General features: G+C 35.7%; 1 protein-coding gene across 1 annotated transcript in view; it reads left to right on the top strand.

The window, feature by feature from the left end:
- spryd3 (SPRY domain containing 3) overlaps nt 1-22,170 on the top strand; it is a 66,111-nt gene that overhangs the window by 31,050 nt on the left and 12,891 nt on the right. The window contains exons 7-8 of the mRNA XM_073823515.1: nt 8,710-8,859; nt 18,839-18,896. Of these exons, the coding sequence (XP_073679616.1) occupies nt 8,710-8,859; nt 18,839-18,896 (208 nt within the window). The remainder of the gene's footprint in view (nt 1-8,709; nt 8,860-18,838; nt 18,897-22,170) is intronic.

The raw sequence follows: 22,170 nt of genomic DNA, 5'->3' as shown, positions 1-22,170 counted from the left end.
TGATATATTTTATGTTTGGGTACAAGTAACTTTTATTACCTTGTAGGGGCAAAAAAAAAATGACTGAGACATTTTTCAAACTATTTTCTTTTGTGTTCCACGGAAGAAAGTCAGTCACACCGGTTTGGAGGCCCTTCCACATGAGTAAACTATGACGAAATGTTCATTTTTGGGCATCCATTTAAGCTTCTTTTTCCTAATGCTAGGCTCCTTCGGAAAGTCATGCTGGTTTCCACAGCCAGGAGCTGCACAATTATCTTAATCTTTTTAACTTGTCTTGGCGTCTTAAAAACGTTTTAGCGAGGCGCGCCGTAACGGTCAAAGACGTCCGTCAAGTGCGCATTACGCAGAAAAACAATTAAAATCAGTGCAGACTGACATGTTTTTGCAGCTAGATGCAGCAGAGAGGACGTGACGTGCAGAGCTTCCTTTAAATTAAAAACAAGGCACTGAGATGAACGAACATGTCTTACGTGAATGACCTGGAGCGGTATCTTTTTGTGTGCAGGTAAAGTGACTGTTCTGCACCATTTTTATTACTTCACCTACTGGGCACCAGTGAACAGGTCATGGAGGTGATAATCTAAAAGTAGAAAGTAGTGTTTCGGTGGAGGCAATTATGTGCTGATGTGTTCAGTGAAATGTCGCGAAATGTCATTGTTGCAGAAGAGTCATTTCAGTAGCTTTTGTGTTCTGCAACAAACTTTTTCGGGCAAAAAAGGTCCATTGTTAATAGTGTGGCAATGCACGAAGCACATCTTGGTTGAACCCGATGCAAAGTCCTGCATGTGAAAATCCTTCACGCTAACAAAAATTTCCTGGATTTTGTTTTGGGCCAAATGGTGGTTGCACCATTACAATGCGTTATTATACTACTCTCATATATAACTCTTATAGAATTAGTTCAGTTCTATAATAAAAATTTGCTGATAATTTACTCACCTCTATGTCATCCAAGATGTTCATGTCTTTCTTTCTTCAGTCAAAGAAATGAAAGCTTTTGAGGAGAACATTCCAGGATTTTTCTCCATTTTGTGGATTTCAATGGGAGCTAATGGGTTGAAGGTCTGAATTGCAGTTTCATTTTCTTTAAATTAAAATTTGTATACTTTTTAATCACAAATGCTCATCTTGTACTTGCTCTGATCTACAACTTTGTATTATGTAATCACTTTGGAAAGGTCTTGTGCAGTTCTTTGTCTGTGTACTTAGCTTTAAAATTGTCTGATGTTGTTGTTTTATCCTTTTTTTGTAAAGGGGGGTTTGACTTTCATGGCACATTTGCTTTGTAAACACTAGGGTTTGGTACCGTTCGCATTTTAACGGGTACAGTACTGGTATCAGTACCTGAAATTCGGTACTAGTACCCAACAGGACCTTTTTTCTCGATACTTTACTAAAACAATAACTAAAACATTTATTTTAGTGATAAAATAAGTCAATAACTCTCCATTTCCACTCGATGCAAAGTCTTGCATGTGAAAATCCTTCATGCTGACAAGAAATTTCTGATTGCATGGATTCCTGGAGTTTGTTCTGTGAAACGGTAGTTGCACCATTACAATGTGTCATTATACTACAACTCTTATAGAATTATTTAACTTCCGTAATAATTAGCTGATAATTTACTCACTCCCATGTCATCCAAGATGTTCATGTCTGTCTTTCTTTCTTCAATCCAAAAAAACATTCCAGGATTTTTCTCCATATAGTGGACTTCAATGGGAGCTAATGGGTTGAAGGTCCGAATTGCAGTTTCAATGCAGCTTCAAAGGGCTTTACACAATCCCAACTGAGAAATAAGGGTCTTATCTAACAAAATTTAAATTTAAATTTATGGTAAAAATGAGGACATCAGATTATTCTCAAATTATTCTCTCAAGCAAAGTTAGTAGCAAGTGGTTCCTGCCAGTTCCTGTTCTCCTGCAGTTCCTGAACACCTGGCAGGTTTCCCAAGTTAAGTGTGAATTGTAAGCTCAAGGTACAACTGCCTTTTGTTTGGCACCTTTGCATTTGATTGACACTTGTATTCTAAATAGATCAAGGACGGGAAAATCCTACTAGGCTGATTATCTATATCACATTTGCATGCTTTGTTTAAATTGCCTCCACCTCTATGTATCCCTCCCCCTTGGAAAGGTATATAAACTGTAATGTATATGCCCTAGTCAGACGACTTTTTGATGACTGCAGCGACGAACAGCTAGGATCTCAATAAAGAGAAACTTCTGCTTCAAGATATCCAAAACGTCTCCTGGTCTCGAAGAAAAAGTTCACAACACTGCGCCGAATCTGAAGCAATCAATCACAGAACACGAGAGGCTGTGCTTTTATTATTTTCATTTAGCATATTAATAATGAAATTAAACAATTATAGGATAATATTTAAATTAATTTTAAGATATCTCACGGCTCCCCTGTTGGATCACTGAGGCCCCCTAGTGGGTCGCGACCCCCCGGCTGGGAACCGCTGATGGGAAACTATGCGCGCTATCCCTATCGTATTTTTGCGTGAAATTTCACATTTGCCTAGTTGTTAAATTATTGTCCTGTGAGTGTTTTATAATGGATGCTCACCCATAGAAGAGGAGTGAGGCTCGGTGTTTATGAGCATCAGGCGCGCACTGACAGAGTTCACTGATCCCGTCTTTGTCGAACCTTCACATCGATGTGTTTCAACAGATTTAGAATGTATTTACTGTATTTTGAATTCGTGTATTATTATTTTTTTAATGGATGCAAACAGTAGCTATTCAGTCAGTCAAGTTCAAATGGATAGGTTTAGTGGTCTTTTGGTATCTCCCTGTTGTACGGCGAGTTCACTTATTTAAGAAAAAGTACTTTGAAGTTGTAAAGACTGTCTGAAGTAAAGAATTCAGTAGCTTTATATATATATATATATATATATATATATATATATATATATATATATATATATTATAATTTTAAAAAGTTAGAATTGAGCAGAGGTTTTCTTTAAAGGTTATAAGGTATATTTAAAGTTTTAATTTAAAATTTGTTTGAATTTAGAGCTTTTATATAACATGCAGTAGAAGAACAATAAGGCAAAACAAATGTTTTGGTTAATTAAAAAAGGTTTAAAAATAAATACTTTTCTCTTTACGGCGTAGTACGATATAAGAGGACATGTCAGGCATGGGGGGCCTTGCAAAATTGACCGGAGAAGGAGGGGGACCCCGGAGTAAAAAAGGTTGGGAACCCCTGATGTAGAGGCCTTTAAAGCTTCATTGAAACTGCAGTTTGGACCTTCAACCTGTTGATCCCCATTGAAGTCCACTATATGGAGAAATATCCTGGAATGTTTTCCTTTCTTTAGTTCTTTTCGACTGAAGAAAGAAAGACATGAATATCTTGGATAGCATTGGGGTGAGTAAATAATCAGGACAATTCAATTCAATTCTAAAGATGAACTAATCCTTTAAAGACAAACTAATGGATGGGGATATTCCTGCCACATCTTGTCTAAAAATATTTAGAAATTGTACTGGGATACCATGATGTAAACATACAAAAGTGCGGAATTGAATTAATTTTGTTTTGCTTTTTAGGACCGTCTTGGATAGTGACAGGAATTCCCAGCACTCGATAAAACGGTGTCTACATGTTGAGGCTTTTAATTTATTGTTTTGTCAATTAAACAAGCAGCTGAATGCCAAGTTCAACTTAACACTCTAAAGAACAAGGTGAATTAAGGATAAATTGCATTTAGACAGACTCCGAGTAACGACTAGCCGACAGAAAACTTATAACAACATCATCTGCAGCGATTTCGTCTGAGGCTGTCAAAACATAAACCTTGCTTTAAAGACTGAAGACGAGCGAGACAAACATCTCAGCGGCTCCACTTGTAGGCGTCTCCCTCTTTGTGTCCACCGCCTTTTCCACATTCTCTGCGCTGTGACAGGAAGTTGTGGGACTCGCTCGCAATGTTGCACCTGTTGCCGGGGCAGCGGGTCAACAAAACAAGCTGCCGCCCCCACGCAGGTCTGGGGATGGTGACGTTCGAGAGCATGTCGGATCTGTCAGCACTGTCATCCGAGCATGCTGGGAACTGTTGAGAGCCGTTAAGGAGTGGTGTAAAGGTAGACAACCTCCCCATTACTCAGCATCAAGGAGGCAGGAAGGTGTGACTAGGTGCAATTTTGCTGAAGAGGTCGATGTTGAAAAGAAGAGTCGGGTGGAGGCTAAAAAAAAAAGACAGTAGCAGTAATAGCAATAAATGGATATCAGTGCCTCAGGGGGTGCATCCACATATTCTTCCAAACTGAACACCAATCAGTTTAGTTGGATCGATCGAGCCTGCTTTGATCAAAGCAGCAGGTGATTGTTTGCAGGATTTTGTGTCTTATTTTCTGTAGTTCATCAGTGGTTTTGATGTCAGCGGGGGATATTCTTGGACTACTGACAGTAGTCTGTTCATGTCCGTTTAAAGGCTGCGTTTGGCTTTTGCACGCACATTTCCGTGTTTTTTTCAAAACGTCTGGTCATTACCAGCATGTGGTTGTACGAGGCCCCCTGTCAGAGTCTCCGTCTGACCTGCAGTCGTCTACTGGCGTGAACAAGGATACCAAAGGTTGTTGTAGATGGCATTGGCGAAATCTTTCCATTGCCCCCATAAAGTGCTGATTCTGACGTTGCAGTCGGAAATTTCTAGGTAATTAATGACAACCAGTTGAAATCTGAAAGTAATCACGACGCTGTGTTGCGAGGTTAGAAGCTGTGCTCGCAGAGCTGTTGGGCCAGAAACAGAACGTGGGAGAAAGACTGGCATGTGATGCCCAAAAGCGCTGTCTAGTTTTTGTCCTTTTAGATTGTTCAAAAGTCATATGAAAGCTAAGAATGTTAATCTGAACTTAAAGTTTAAATTAAACATTTGTAAGTGCACAGATGCCCAAAAATGCTCTTAGGCACAAGGTTCTCAATTGAAGTGTGTAGAAGTTTTGTTCTTTTTGACAGAAGAAAAATGACAAGAAATGCAGTCTAGGTTGGAATGTCAGGTGTTTAAAGTTTAAAATGAACATTTGAAAGTGCACATGATGGACAAAAATCTTGTCTAGCCTTTATTCGGAAACTTATTGATGCCTAGTAGGCAGCTCACTTTAGATTAGCTTTAGATTTCAACTTGATTAAGTTGTAGTCTGAGCTGTTAAAGTTAATTCAAGTTTAAATGAAACATCTGAAAGTGCATATGATGCCCAAAAATGCTGTTAGGCACTAAGTTCTAGATTTAAAGTATAGAAGTTTTGTCCTTTTAACAGAAGACACATGACTAAAAATGCAGTCTAGGTTGAAATCTGAGGTGTTAAAGTTTAAATTGAATATTTGAAATTGCACATTATGGCCAAAAACGTTGTCTACCCTTTAACTAGAAATGCAATGATGTCTAAGTGGGTAGCTCACTAGGTTTCAACTTAAATTGTAGACGTTTTGGCCATTTTGTTTTTTTGCCACTTTTTCCATGCCCAAAAAATGCTGATTAAGTTGCAATCAGAGGTGTTAAAGTTTAAACTTAAAGTTTATATTAAACATTTAAAAGTGTGTATGATGCCCAATAATGCCGTTAAATACAAGGTTCTCAATTAAAGTACAGAAGCTTTGTCCTTTTTGACAGAAGATGCATGACAAAAAATGCAGTCTAGGTTGGAATCTGAGGTGTTAAAGTTTAAATTGAACATTTGAAAGTGCACATGATGGACAAAAATGTTGTCTAGCCTTTATTCTGAAACTTCTTGATGCTTAGTAGGCAGCTTACTAGGTTTAGATTTCAACCTGAAGTGCAAAAGTTTAGACATTTTAGTTTTTTGCCGCTTAAAGTTTTAAAAGCTTAAAATGAACATTGGAAAGTGCACATGATGGCCAAAAATGTTGTCTAGCCTTTAACCAGAAATTTATTTGATGTCTAGGTGGGTAACTCAACTTAAAGCCATTCTTTTTGGCCCTTTTGTTTTTTGCCACTTATTCCATGCCCAAAAAATGCTGATTAAGTTGCAGTCATAGGTGTTAAAGTTCATATTAAAAAGTGCCTATGATGCCCAAAAATGTTGTCTAACCTTTAGTCTGAAATGTATTGATGTCCAAGTAATCAGCTCACTAGGTTTCAGCTTGAAGTGCGAAAGTTTTTGACATTCTTTTTGGCCATTTTGTTATTCCATGGCCAAAAATGCTGATTAAGTTGTTATCTGAGGTGTTAAAGTTTAAATTAAACATTAAAAAATGTGTATGATTTGAAAATGCTGTTAGGCACTAGGTTCTCAATTATAGACATTTTGTCCCGTTTGACAGAAGACACAAGACAGAAAATGCAGTCTAAGTTGGAATCTGAGGTGGTAAAGTTTAAATTGAACATTTGAAAGTGTACATGATGTCCAAAAATGCTATCTAGCTTTTAATCAGAAATGTATTGGTGTCCAGGTAGGCAGCTCACTAGGTTCAGGTTTCAACTTGAAGTGCGAAATTTTGGTCCTTAATTTTGGCCATTTTATTTTTTGCTGCTTATTCCATGGCCAAAAATGCTGATTAAATTGCCGTCTGAGGTGTTAAAGTTAGTTAAAGTTTTAATTTAAACATCTGGAAGTGCATATGATGCCCAAAAATGCTGTCAGGCACCAAGTTCTCAATTGAAGTAAAGAAGTTTTGTTCTTTTAACAGAAGACACATGACCAAAAAAAAATGCAGTCTAGGTTGAAATCTGAAGTGTTAAAGTTTAAATTGAACATTTGAAAGTGCACATGATGGCAAAAAATGTTGTCTAGCCTTTAATCGGAAACTTATTGATGCCTAGGTAGGCAGCTCACTAGGTTTAGGCTTCAACTTGAAGTGCAAAAGTTTTGGCCATTTAGTTTTTTTTGCCACTTATTCAATGCCCAAAAATGCTTAAGTTGCAGTCTGAGGTGTTAGAGTTTAAAGTTAAAGTTTAAGCTAAACATTTGAAAATGCATATGATGCCCAAAAATGCTGTTAGGCACCAGGTTCTCAATTTAAGTATAGACACTTTGTCCTATTTGACAGAAGACACATGACAGAAAATGCAGTCTTAAGTTGGACTCATGATGGCCAAAATGTTGTCTAGCCTTTAATCTAAATGTATTGATGCTTAGGTAGGCAGCATACTAGGTTTACAATTGAAGTGTAGAAGTTTTAACCATTTTGTTCTTATTTTGCCACTTATTTTATGCTCAAAAATATAAGTTGCAATCTGAGGTGTAAAGGTTTAAATTGAACTTCTGAGTTCAATGTAATGTCTAATGATACACTCTAAGTAGGCTGCTACATTAGTTTTGTCCTCAATTGTGGCCTTTGAAGTGACCTTCTAAACATGCGTAATAGGCTAAAAATGGTGCTTAGGTGGGTGAAGTGTTGAAACTTTGATTGTTTAAACTTGCATAGGATGCTTAAATAAGCTGTGTAAATAGGCAGTTCACTAGGTTTAAACTTGTTAAAGTTTTAGCCTTTCAAATATGCATTATAACCAAATACGCAATTTAGTTTTGGTCTTTAAATTAGGTGTTCAAAAGTGCACGTCCAAAGTAGCAAAGAAGGCAGTCCATTAGGTAACATTTTTGGCCTTTGTTCACTTGAATAGACGTATGATGCCTAAAAAAAAGTCACTTAGGTAGTTCGATTTGAAAGTTTAATCTAAAGTGTTTTGACGTGGCCTTTGAATCGAATGTTTAAGTGTACATTAGGCATCACTAGGTCGAGACAGTCCAGATGGCTTGCGCTTGCGTGAATGGCATTTTCACCATTTTAAAATCTAATTAAACCTCTTAATCTGCGTCATCCAGCTGTAACCGTGTGAAGAGACCTTCACAAATGCAAGTGTTCCATCTGTATTTCATAATATCTGATTTTGCAGCACTGTTGAATGCCACATTTGACCTTATGCCATGTCAAAAATGTTCCATTTGTAAATTTTTCTTTTCATTTGTAAGGCTAGGTGGGGCTGTCAATACCACTCGCATGTCTGTAGTTGAAAGCCCATGCCCCACCCTCGCTATCCCATGAACTTCTTGAAGACAGGTCAACCTTTTTTGTCTCCTCTAATAGTGTCCTCTAACACACCTGTAGTAAAAAGTTGATCTGAAGATGTGTCATCACTCCTGTGTGCTTGGGTTTGCCCATACTTGATCTCATTCATTGTAGATTATTCTTCTCTCAGTGCTTTGGGTTTAAAACCATCACTCAAGGATGGTTTTAATTATATATACACAGTGCCATTCAAAAGTTTGGGGTCAGTAAGACTTAAGATCACCAAGGCTGCGTTCATTTGATCAAAATTATTTGATTAATTCAATCCATCCTTGCTGAAAGAAATTTAACTTTTACTTTCTTGAAAAACAAAAACAGAACTTCAACAGTAGTGTGTCTCAACATAAAACTTGAAACCAGTTTCAAGATGGCTTGGCATAAATCAAGATCTTCCTTTCCTTGAAAACTGAGTCTTAGCCAGGCATGTTTGCAGCATAACATATCCAATTTCCTAAACCTGCTCACAGCCAGACTGACTATTTTTATAGATACATCTGGTTTATGCCAAGTTAACCTTAAACTGACCAGATAATCCACCCAACAATATCCTGTTTACTTCTGCATGAGCAAACAGTTGAAAACTCAATATTAAAACATGTGTAATGTTCTATAGTTTATCTAAATTAAGTCTGATTAAGTCTGTGATGTTTTCTCCGATAGCTTCTGGAATATGTCGGAAAAGGGAAGAGCATCATGGACGTTGGTCTGGCTCAGGCCCGGCAGCCCCTAACGACACGAAGTCACTACTTTGAAGTGGAGATCATGGATCCCGGAGAGAAGTGCTACATCGCCCTGGGCCTGGCAAGAAGAGTAAGTCATTTGCTGTTTTGCTTCTCACTTATAAGTTGGTTTAAAAGCTAAAATGCTAAATCAGTAAATGTTAGCAAAGTACATGCACACATGGATAAAAATTAGGAGGTTAAGTTTTTTTCAAAGATGTTTTTGGCAATAGTGTGATCTTATCAAAAATTCCCATTGGTTTTTATGGTCAAGGCCTGAACAAGAAGAGCTGTGTACAGTAAGCTCTAGATATACACCAAGATCGCAAATGCGGCTTCACAACACTGTGTCCTCATAATAGTTAGAGTCTGACATTATAAAATGCCCTGAGGTGCAGAATGCAAATAGAACAGCCTTTTGAGAGAATCACCCCAATGAACAGTTCACTCGTCTGTCATGATTTACTCATCCCCAGGTCATTCCCATATGACGTAGTTTCTTCTGTCAAATAGTGACCAGTGGCTGTCAAGCTCCAAAAATGCTTCATAAAAGATTCAGAAAAGTAGTTCAAATGACTCATGCAATATTACAAGTCTGTTTTTTAAACCTTGCACAGTCATTGTACGAGCAACAGTCCAATTATTTAGTAAAAATCCTCCCTTCTGGCATAGCTTTCGAATATCAGATTTCTGTTTAGAATATAATGGTTTTCGACTACTTTTTAGTGCATTTATGGTTGTTTTTGCCAGTACGTATTGTTGTGTATAATAGAGCAGTGTGTCAGTCGACTATTTATTTATTAATTTATATAGTTTTATTAGTATTTTAAATGGGCTTTTATCTTTATATTTTTTGTTTATTTTATTTTTTTAGGGATCAAACGATATGTTTTTTTCAGGGCTGATACCAATTATTACAACTCAAGTAAAACGATAACCGATATTTTTAACCGATATATATATATATTAGTGGTGGGCCGTTATCGGCGTTAACGTGCTGCGTTAACGTGAGACTCTAATCGGGCGATAAAAAAAATATCGCCGTTAATCTATTCTCAAAGTTGGGTTGGGAGCTGGGTCTAAACTACGTAAGCTGTGATGACCTTCACCTTGATAGTTTAGAGCGGATGTCTACCTAGCCGAATTGAGTGTATGATGATCCGTGATCCGTACGGACCAAACCGGTTCGGCACGCATGTGATTCGCGGATTAACTGTTAAATGTAACCATCATAGAGTAAAAGTTTATAATTGGCACATGTTTTGTCTTGCCAATTTACCAATTCAAACAATTTAAAAAGGGAACACGCACGCCGACGCACACACCTGAAGAGAGCACGCGCACAGAGAGAGAGAGAGAGAGAGAGAGAGAGAGAGAGAGAGAGAGAGAGGCGCGATTCACACAGATTGATTCCACTTTAACTTCTTTTTGAACGGAAACACACATACAAAGTCATGTCTTAATACCAGTTTTGGTATTCTGGTAAACAAAGTCGGTTATGTCTTCAGTGAACCGAAACAGCTGAGAAAGAGATGCGTGCCAGTAGTCGGTACATGCATTATGCCTTAAAGAGACAGCATCCTATAAATACCTGCAGTGAGAAGCACTAGTTATTTTACAATTAATTATTAAATTTCCGCACCTGAATTCTAGGGTTATTGATTTTATTAGTAACTTTATGTTGTATTCATTTACACTTGATATTTGTGTAATTGTTCTTGTTTTGTTACTGACTTTATTAGTTCAGATAGTAGTGTTTGCTGTCGATTAGAAGTAGCCTACTTAAAGTAAGCATTCAGTAATTAGTAAAAAACAAACTTTTTTGTTTTGTTTTGTTTGTTTTTTGCTGATCCAAAAAATGATCCGATCCGTGACTCCAAATCCATGATGTGATCCGAATCGTGAGTTTTGTGATCCGTTGCACCACTAATATCCATGCCCTTGCGCATCTGTGTATTAATCTGCAACGCGCACTTCGCGCAGCCTTTTACTCAGAAGTAGGCTACATGCAGTGTGGGAATAGTTGGTTACACAAGTTTGTATAGTTAATTGTGATGTAAATGCAATTGTCAAGCAGTTTGTGATGCATTTTGGAAACAGGCGATGGGCCCCTGGTCTAATGCGCCACCTGGCTTGAGAAACCCGTTCTCAAAGACTTACTTTTAGTCATTATTTGGTTAGCACACACATTCTGAATGCCTTCAGCAGAATTCAAATGAGCCATTTTAATCTAGATTAATCTAGATTAATTCCAAAATTAATCTAGATTAATCTAGATTAAAAAAATTAATCTATGCCCACCTCTAATATATATATATATATATATATATAATGAAAATTGATGTCAAAATTAAAAATAACAAGGGCTCTGACAAAAACTTTCTTTAAATGCTTTTAAATTATTTTAACTGCAAATCGGTTTTGAAAATTATATATATGATGATTACTGGTCAAGTAGACCGATAACCAATATTTTTAACCTATATACATTTCTTTTGTAAAAATGAAAATAATGTCAAAATTAAGAATAACAAGGGCTCTGACAAAAACTTTCTTAAAATGCTTTTAAATTGTTTTGAAAATGACTGATACGATTATTGCAAGTCAAGTAGACCGATATTTTGAACTAATATATGTGACCCTGGACCACAAAACCAGTCATAAGGTGAGATGTATACATCATATGAAAGCTCAATAAATAAGCTTTCTATTGATGTATGGTTTGTTAGGATAGGACAATATTTGGCCGAGATACAACTATTTGAAAACCTGGAATCTGAGGGTGCAAAAAAATCAAAATGCTGAGAAAATCACCTTTAAAGTTCTTCAAATTAGGTTCTTAACAATGCATATTACTAATCAAAAATTACATTTTGATATATTTATAGTAGGAATTTTACAAAAAAATCTTCATGGAACATGATCTTTGCTTAATTTCCTAATGATTTTTGGCATAAAAGAAAAATCAATAATTTTGACCCATACAATGTATTTTTGGCTATTGCTACAAATATACCCCAGCGACTTAAGACTGGTTTTGTGGTCCAGGGTCACATATATGCCTTGCTTAAAAATCCAAATGTCATATTTTAGGAATAACAAGGGCTCAGACAAAAATTTCTAAATTATTTTATCGGCAAATCAGTTTTGAAAATGGCGATACCGATTATTACAGGTCATGTAGACCGATAACCAATATTTTGAACCAATATACATTTTTTCTGTAAAGATGAAAATTAATTAAAAAAAATTAAGAATAACAAGGGCTCTGACAAAAACTTTCTTTAAATGCTTTTAAATTATTTTATCGACAAATCGGTTTTGAAAATGACCGATTATTACTGGTCAAGTAGACCGATAACTGATAAATGTGTCTTGTGTAAAAATGAAACTTAACGTCAAAATTAAGAATAATAAGGGCTCTGACAAAAACTTAAAAAAACTCTTTAAATGCTTTTAAATTATTTTATCGGCAAATCGGTTTTGAAAATGATGATATTGATTATTACAGGTCAAGTAGACCGATAACCGATATGTTGAACTAGTATATATGTCTTGTGTAAAAATGAAAATTTATGTTAGAATTAAGAATAACAAGGATTCTCACAAAAAGTTTCTTTAAATGCTTTGAAACTATTTTATCGGCAAATCGGTTTTGAAAATGACCGATAACCAATGCTTGATATCGGCACCGATAATCGGTCGATCCTTAAAATATATATGTGTGTATATATTTGTATATATGTCTGTGTGTGTGTGTGTGTGTGTGTGTGTGTGTGTGTATATATATATATATAGGGTTTAATTTATTTTTATTTCAGCTTTAGTTAAGTTTTATTTTGTGTTTGTTTCCATTTAGTAATATAAGTGCAACATTTTTTTGTTTAGAGTAAGTTTTTAATCTAATATCTATATTTTATTTTAGCTAGATTTCAATTAACAAAGTTTTTAATGGTTTTAGTTTTAGCTAACAGTAATAAACCTAAATCACAAGGTTGAGTAAATGAGTTTTTTTTTTTTTTTTGGAGTGAACTAGTCCTTTAATCAGGAATAGTTAAGGTGGGAACAGGAACGTGACCACTGAGTTCTTCTGTTCTTCTCTCTTCCTGACATCCTGTACAAGACCAAGAGGAAAGTGGAGGGTAATTAGTCTCAGGTTGGGAACTGCAGACAGTAAACAAGCCTGTCATGTTGAGTCGTGCGAGGCCGCCGGTTGCTCAGAGAAACGGAGAGTGATTTGTTATTGTTTTTTCTAATTTTGACGTTTTCTGGAACTTTGCATCTGCGTTTCATTAAGTATCAAATATCAGTTAAAGCATAGCTGGCTAATTACTGTTTACTCCCATTGGACGTGTACCGTGTTCCTTGTATCCTGTGTCTGGAGAGACGTTTACAAACAGTGTGGTTGTTAATTGTTACAACATCAAGTGCGCGTATCACCTCTGCCGCTTGAGGAACAGCCACGGAATGGCAACCAGCCTGGCTAATGCTGCGGTGGGAACATCAGATGGGCTGAATTATAAGCGAGTCTGCTCTCTGACAGTCCCAGTTTCGGTCTGAGCATGATGGCGGATGTGGGGAGGAAGAGCTCAGCTCTTATCTGCAATCAGTGAACCCTCACCCCCTGTGAACGGAGACTTTAGCTGGCCGTACGAGCTCGTACGCGTGCATCCGGAATATACACTGGGTTGCTAGGATGCAAGACAAAGATTTTCTAGGTTCTAACGAGGGGCGGAGGTGCGTACCGGAGCCTCGGCGGCCACGTCTACGTGAATGGGTTCGACCCTTATCACCTCCTGACCTTCCCCTCTCGCACCAACCCTTTCCTTTGCTCTCATCCGGCTCCGCTGGCTTCGTTTTCACCAAGCTCTCTAGCACTTCCCATGGAGCGATCGAGGGAGTGTGTGTTCCTGAAAACCCTGGTGTCCTCATTTATTTTGGAAACTTTCACATTTCAAAGTGCAGATCAACTTTTGATGTGTTCGGCAAGGAACACAATAGTCCATCTGTCACCGATCCATCTGACCTCTTCTGGCACTCCATTGTATTTTGGGGTGTTTCTTCAACTTTGGACACTTTTAAGATACTAATAACTGCCTTGGAAATATTTTGCCTTTAAAAGTGGTATTGGTAAATGTTATTGTTTTATTAATATATTTAATTTTTAACTATAGAAATCCATCATTAAAATGTGAATTGTTACGCGTTTAAAACGGATCATCTAAAAAAAAAAATAAACAATTTTATTATGTATTATCCATACATATTATGTATTATACACTACAGTTCTAAATAATGTTTTTATGTTTTTGAAAGAAGTTATTGCCTCCAGTGCTGCATTTTTAAAAAAAATCCAAAATATGATAAAACAATAATATTTTGAAACAGTATTACAATTTAAAGTAACTCTTTACTATTTTAATATATTTAAAAATGTAATTTATTCCTGTGATTCAAAACTGAATTTTTAGCTTCATTACTCCAGTCTTCGGTGTCACATGATCCTTCAGAAATAATTTTAATATGCTAATTTTGCTGCTTAAAAAACATTTTTTACTATTACCAATGTTGGACACAGTTGTGCTGCTTACTATTTTTGTGGAAACTGTGATTATTATTTGGGATTCCTTGATAAATAGAACTTTTAATTTATTTATTTATTTGAAATAAAAATCTTTTCTAACATTATAAATGTCTTTTCAATAATTTCTATTAAAAACATCTTACCCACCCCAAATATTTACTCATTTATTTTCAATTTTTGAATTAGAATTTTTTTTTTCTTTTGGAAAATGAGACTCTCCTACAGCTGTAGCTTAATTTTCCCACTAATAAAGTTTTTTTCAAAAGTTAATGAATATGCTTGAAATATAAGATAAGCGATGTGTGAAGAAAACTAAACATCTTTCATTAATTTTTTGTAATTTACTATTAAATTCTATCAAAAAAATCTTACACACCAATTTTTTATTATTTAAATTAGATTTTTTTTTTTTTTGAGACTATCCCACAGCTGTAGCATAATATGAGATAAGTGATGTGTGGAGAAAACAAAATATTATTTGTGAATTTTAATTTGTCATTTACTATTCTATCCAGTTTCTATCCAAAAAAATCTAATACATAGATTTTTTTTCCCCCAATCTTTGAATATTTTGGGGAAAATGAGACCCTCAGTTGTAGCATAATAATATCAGATAAGTGATTTGTGGAGAAAACAAAAGATCTTTTGTGAATTTTAATTATCGTTTCCAGTAAATCTGTAATTTTGTGTATGTAAAAAGTCATTTGATTCCAAAAATGCTTATTTTCCACCTCCATCGTTTCTATCACAAAATATTAAAAGAATGAATTAAAGTGTGTTTAAAATGACAAGATTTGTCCTTAGATTTATGTATATACATAAAAGTGTGTTTTATTTATTATATAATGATATATTATTTATTTATTATTTAACAGGAACAGTACAGAAAAACATTACTGCATAGTATTGAGCAGCTGCAAATATATATATTAGCTAATTTGCAGCACTTATCCCCGGTTAGGCTTTTACTCTTTACTTTTAAGAGATCACTAAAAGTGCTCATAGTTTATTGTTTCACGATGACAGAAGCTTGCAGAAATGCCATTCCCAGTGCCCGCATTGTGGTGGTTGAGGGCAGGTACCCTCTTGGCCTAATCTGTGCAGTGTATGTCATGTAGAGATGTGCATCTGCCTCCATCGGCAGCCGCTCCGCTACTTGTTGTCTTTGCCACAGTGTGGAAATGCAGGCAGCTCGAGTATCGCACATAAAAGCCCCGGGTGGATCTGATAGCGCTCTGCCGTGGACACATATGCTACTGTTTGTGTTTCTTGGAAGCTCGGTGCTTCTCTCTAATGGCTTTTGCAGTCTCCTCAGGGGGCCAAAACGCTATATGCATGAACAGCTCCTCTGCTCAAACAGGAGTACGCGGTATATAATTTCATTTGACGAATTCAAAAAAACTCTTATGTGGGTCGCTGGGCCGAACGGGCTGATTGATGGCTTGTGTGCTTTGCGTGGCATGCTGAAGTGTCTGTTTGCTTGTGTGTTTATTCGCGGTACATGATATGGAACACAGATGTAATCGTACGAATGCACGGAATGCGCTATCATTTATCATGGTGTCAGGGCGCAGATGTAAACTCATTCGAAATTAAGTAATGTTTGCAAACAGTTTACTTTGTCATGTGTCGTTCCAGAGAACGCTACTCAATTGTCTCTACATGTTTAGAGCTGTTTGTCAGATTCGCCTAAGGTATCATCATCATCATCATCCCCGTGCGCTCTGTTGCTCAACTTCATCGTCTAGTCCCGTGCTTCACCTACATCAGCGGACCTAGGGACGTTAGTCGTGTCGTCTTACTTTCTTAGAAAGGGATTTTGTGGCTCCCGTTTAAATCATCTGTCCATTTCAGGTCCCCTGGTTTGTTTTCTCCTTTTCCTTATTAGATAAACAGATTAAAAGATCTCGACTTGAACCATAACACAACCCTCTATCAGCCTTAACCAAAACAGATCCTCTTGTAATCCTCTAGACCAGATTACAGAATGCCAGCACATGGAACTTCTCCCCTGTGTTCCACTTATTTTCTTGTGACTTTAGGAATTAGATATTGTTAATAAAGACATTCTTAATGGATCATAAGTGCATTCTTTTTCATTTTGATTCCATCATTCACAATATTATGTTACTGCGGATACAATTAGTAGTCGACTACTGTTTAAAAGTTTGGGGTCAGTAAATTGTTTTTTTAATTAATTTAATTAAGACTTTTTTATTTAATTAAAAAAAAATAATATTTTTTTCCTCAAGGATGCATTGATTAAGCTATCAAAAGTGAGACCCTTACAATTCTTGAGCTCTATTCATCCAATAATAGAAAGAAAAAATAGAAATAGAAAAAGGTATGACCGTTTCCAAAAACATTTGAAGCAGCACAACTGTTTTCAGAATTGATAATAATCATAAATGTTTCTTGAGCACCAAATCGACATTTTAGAATGATTTCTGAAGGACCATGTGACACTGACGACTGGAGTAATGATGCTGAAAATTCAGCTTTGCATTACAGGAATAAATTGTTTTAAAATATATTTAAATGGAAAATAGTTCATTTTAAACTGTAATAATATTTCACAATATTACTGATTGTACTGCAGTTTTTTTTTTAAATAAATCAATTGACTTCTCTAAGAAGACTTTGTCTTGACCAACACACTTTTTTTGAACTGTAGTGTATATGGGATCTTAATTTTAACTCCAGTTAATGTTTAATTATGTTAAAAAATGAACACTTATTGTACATAAAATTTGCTCAAAATTCAGTTAAAGTGATAGTTCACCCAAAAATGAAAATTGCCCCATGTTTTACTCACCCTCAAGCCATACTAGGTATATGACTTTCTACTTTTAGATGAATACCGTTTTTTTTTTTATATATATGTCCTGGCTCTTCCAAGCTTTATATGGCAGTGAATGGGTGTTGAGATTTTGATGTCCAATAAAGTGCATCTATCCATCATAAAAAGTGGTCCACACGGCTCTGAAGGGTTAATAAAGGCCTCCTAAAGTGAAGCAATGCGTTTGTGTAAGTAAAATATCCCTATTTAAAAATGTTTTAAACCATAGGACATAGGCGTAGCTTAAGTTTTGGTTACAGCAAAGGAAAACTCTTTGCTTATATCAAAGTCTTCCAACATTTTTCATCCGCTGTAATGCCACTCGTGCTAGAGATGACGATTTATAAAGCTTTAAATATGGATATTTTACTTGCACAAGTGCATCGATTCACTTTAGAAGGCCTTTATTAACCCTTCGGAGCCATGTGGAGTAGGGCTGCATGATAAATCGTAATAAAATTTCAATTGTGATTAATCGGAAGCTGCGATTGTCATGCGTCATCTTTCATGGTCCTGTGATCAGCGGTAAATCTTCATCTGAATACACCTGAAGAATTCAATTTCATAATCGAGAAAATTTAATCGACTGCGATTATGAACACGATTAGGCATAGCTTGTCAGTGAACTACAGCTTTGTGTACTAAATGCTGCTCCATCTGAAAACACCTGCTGGAGATTTACGACTAATCACAGAACGCATGACAATCGCTTTTGATTAATCGTGAAGCCCTAGTGTGGAGTACTTTTTATGATAGATGGATTCACTTTATTGTACTTAAAAATCTCAACACCCATTCACTGCCATTACAAAGCTTGAAAAAGCCAGGCCTTTTTTTTATATAACTAATTGTAGTTCTCTGAAAGTGGGGTGAGTAAATCATGGGTTTTTTATTTTTATTTTTGGGTGAACTATCTCTTTAAGAATTTACAGGGAAAAAATGTTTTGGTAGAACTTTACAAATAGGTTCAATTTACTAACATAACTTTATGCATTGGGTAGGAACTAGCAATTAAAAATACTGATCTAATATATATTGGTTAATGTTCATTTCTACATATCCATTTTGAGTTGTGAAAATGATTGTATTATGATCAAACATGATTTAGCTTAACCTTTTACAGGATTTATTCATCTAACTAACGTTAACCCAGTTTTTGAAGATTGGAAAGTGTATGATAAATGCATTAAGAATTCAGGTTAATTGTTGCTACAAATGTTGGTGTTAACAGGCTTTAATTGTCTCTTTAGCTGACAACAGAGAAATACAGAAATATCTTTCCATGTTGATTAGCTCAGAGTCATTCCCAGATCTTATCAAAATATTGGCAGCTCCTTGTGTTTCTGCTGGCATGGTGTATCTGTATATGAAAAAACATAACCTTTGCAGCTATGTGACAGCAACACTTAAACCTAAAACAATGAGATGTGATGCTGTAATTGTTTTCTGGCTATAGAACGCAATCGTCTCTCCACCACATTAATATGAAAGTGTTGAGTGAGATGGTTAAAAGTGAAAGCGTGGCAAGTTCATGTTTACAGTAAATCTATCACTTCCATTGGTATCTGTAAAACCAGACTGTTTTTCTTGTCTAATTGTTAGAATATGTATCTTTAGTTTCCTCATTCTTCTTCTCTTTTTTTTCAGGATTACCCAAAGAACAGGCATCCGGGATGGAGTCGAGGTTCTGTTGCATATCACGCAGGTGAGCTGTTTTAAAGTTTTTAAAGTTCAATTTTGTGTAATTATAACAGTCAGTATGTTTACATGCACAGTAATTTTTGAGCTACAGCAGGCTTTTGCGTAGTTGGCATAGCTGCATAGCTGTGGTTGCCAGATTTTTACTGTAAATAAACTAGCAAGATTTTAGGTTTTATGGATTGAGCATAAATTTACAGTGAAAAAAAAACAAAAACATTTTATTAACTGATATAATGTTCATAAAACCACCTACTGAAGTACTAAACACAGTAAATACTAATATATAGAAGATGTCATTCACACAAATACTAAACACCATCGTGGTAATGCACATGACATTTAACAACATTAGATGTAACATAAAACCCTAATATACATAACTGATATGAAAAACGATCAAATGAAGTGAAAAATGAAGTTACATAAATCATCTCTACTTAACAGGTATAATAAGGCAACTTATCATTAACCATGGTTTATAGCTATTATTCAACCATTTTCCTGTTAAAAATACATTAACTTTATCCAAGTATGCATATCAGTGCATAATCAGATAGTTTGAAGGATGAAATGCACATAGCATGTGACCTTTTTCGTCGCATGTGCACTATGTTGGGCCATATGAAATCTGTTTTAAGTTGGTTTTGGCGAAATTAAAAGATGTTAATCAAAAAGTTTGTTTTTTGTTTAAAATTTTCTAGATTGTTTTAATGGTTAAGTTAAAAAGAATATTAATCAAAAAGCATGTCTAATTAATTGAAATCATGAAGCTTACACAATTTAACAGGAATTTAGTAAAACCCCTATGAAGAAGTTTTTTTTTCTCGCAAATTCCTTTTTTTTTCATTTTCTTTTTTTTAAATTTAATTCTGGATTCCATTTTAATTTTTCTGGACTCTGTTTTAATGGTTAAATTAAAAAGAAGATTATTTAAAAAGTATTAATTAAAAATGACCCCCCCCCCCTCCCCCCCCCAAAAAAACTATATTTTTTCTTTAATTTTTCTAGATTACATTACTTAATTTTATTTTCTATTTTTTTATTTTTCTAGACTGTTTAATTTTATTGGTTAAATTAAAAATCATGAAGCTTACACAATTTAACAGCAATAGTAAAATCCATATGAAATATGTTTTAAATTCCTTTTTTTTTGTCTATTTAATGTCTAATTAATTACAACAATAAAGCTTATAAAGCCCTATGAAATACCACCCCCCCCCCAAAATTCCTTCTTTTTTTTTTCAATTGTAATTTTTCTGGATTCCATTTTTATTTTTCTAGACTATGTTTTAATGGTTAAATGAAAAAATATTAATCAAAAAAGCATATCTAATTAATGAAAATCATAAAGCTTATCATAAAGGTTGCTGCGAAGACCTTTACGTTTCACAGTTTCATAGTTTTTCTCAGAGACATTCAAAGCAGTTCTAGAAATCATGTTCATGTATATTGAAGAGAAAGAGGCTGAAAACAAAGTGAGCATCTCACATGCTTTTTAGTATGTGTGTAGTAAACTAAACCACAGATCTGCGTCATTCATTCAGACAGAGACACGCAGAACATGCAGGATTCATATTTATAGTATTAGTATTTTTGCAGCTTAATATTTACAGACACTAGTGTACTGACCTACTTTTGATTTATACATCTAAAATTTGGCAAACTCCATGACATTCTGCGGTATACAGTAAATTTCATTTTTATGGCTGGATTCCGTAATTCTGTCAGCGGAAATCGTAAGGTCCTAACTATGTTTCAGGTTAATTGTATTCTGGTTAACATATACAGTCGTGGCCAAAAGTTTTGAGAATTACATAAATATTGGAAATTGGAAAAGTTGCTGCTTAAGTTTTTATAATAGCAATTTGCATATACAGGTCCTTCTAAAAAAATTTGCATATTGTGATAAAGTTCATTATTTTCTGTAATGGACTGATAAACATTAGACTTTCATATATTTTAGATTCATTACACACATTTGAAAGTAGTTCTAGCCTTTTATTGTTTTAATATTGATGATTTTGGCATACAGCTCATGAAAACCCAAAATTCCTATCTAAAAAAATTAGCATATTTCATCCGACCAATAAAAGAAAAGTGTTTTTAATACAAAAAAAAGTCAACCTTCAAATAATTATGTTCAGTTATGCACTCAATACTTGGTCGGGAATCTTTTTGCAGAAATGACTGCTTCAATGCGGCGTGGCATGGAGGCAATCGGCCTGTGGCACTGGTGTTATGGAGGCCCAGGATGCTTCGATAGCGGCCTTAAGCTCATCCAGAGTGTTGGGTCTTGCGTCTCTCAACTTTCTCTTCACAATATCCCACAGATTCTCTATGGGGTTCAGGTCAGGAGAGTTGGCAGGCCAATTGAGCACAGTAATACCATAGTCAGTAAACCATTTACCAGTGGTTTTGGTACTGTGAGCAGGTGCCAGGTCGTGCTGAAAAATGAAATCTTCATCTCCATAAAGCTTTTCAGCAGATGGCAGCATGAAGTGCTCCAAAATCTCCTGATAGCTAGCTGCATTGACCCTGCCCTTGATAAAACACATCGGACCAACACCAGCAGCTGACATGGCACCCCAGACCATCACTGACTGTGGGTACTTGACACTGGACTTCAGGCATTTTGGCATTTCCCTCTCCCCAGTCTTCCTCCAGACTCTGGCACCTTGATTTCCGAATGACATGCAAAATTTGCTTTCATCCGAAAAAAGTACTTTGGACCACTGTGTTTTATCAAGGGCAGGGTCAATGCAGCTAGCTATCAGGAGATTTTGGAGCACTTCATGCTTCCATCTGCTGAAAAGCTTTATGGAGATGAAGATTTAATTTTTCAGCACGACCTGGCACCTGCTCACAGTGCCAAAACCACTGGTAAATGGTTTACTGACTATGGTATTACTGTGCTCAATTGGCCTGCCAACTCTCCTGACCTGAACCCCATAGAGAATCTGTGGGATATTGTGAAGAGAAAGTTGAGAGACGCAAGACCCAACACTCTGGATGAGCTTAAGGCCGCTATCGAAGCATCCTGGGCCTCCATAACACCTCAGCAGTGCCACAGGCTGATTGCCTCCATGCCACGCCGCATTGAAGCAGTCATTTCTGCAAAAGGATTCCCGACCAAGTATTGAGTGCATAACTGAACATAATTATTTGAAGGTTGACTTTTTTTGTATTAAAAACACTTTTCTTTTATTGGTCGGATGAAATATGCTAATTTTTTGAGATAGGAATTTTGGGTTTTCATGAGCTGTATGCCAAAATCATCA

The sequence above is a fragment of the Garra rufa genome, chromosome 18, assembly GCF_049309525.1.
Source record: "Garra rufa chromosome 18, GarRuf1.0, whole genome shotgun sequence".
NCBI classification, from domain to species: domain Eukaryota; kingdom Metazoa; phylum Chordata; class Actinopteri; order Cypriniformes; family Cyprinidae; genus Garra; species Garra rufa.
This window is presented reverse-complemented; position numbering and strand designations above follow the sequence as displayed.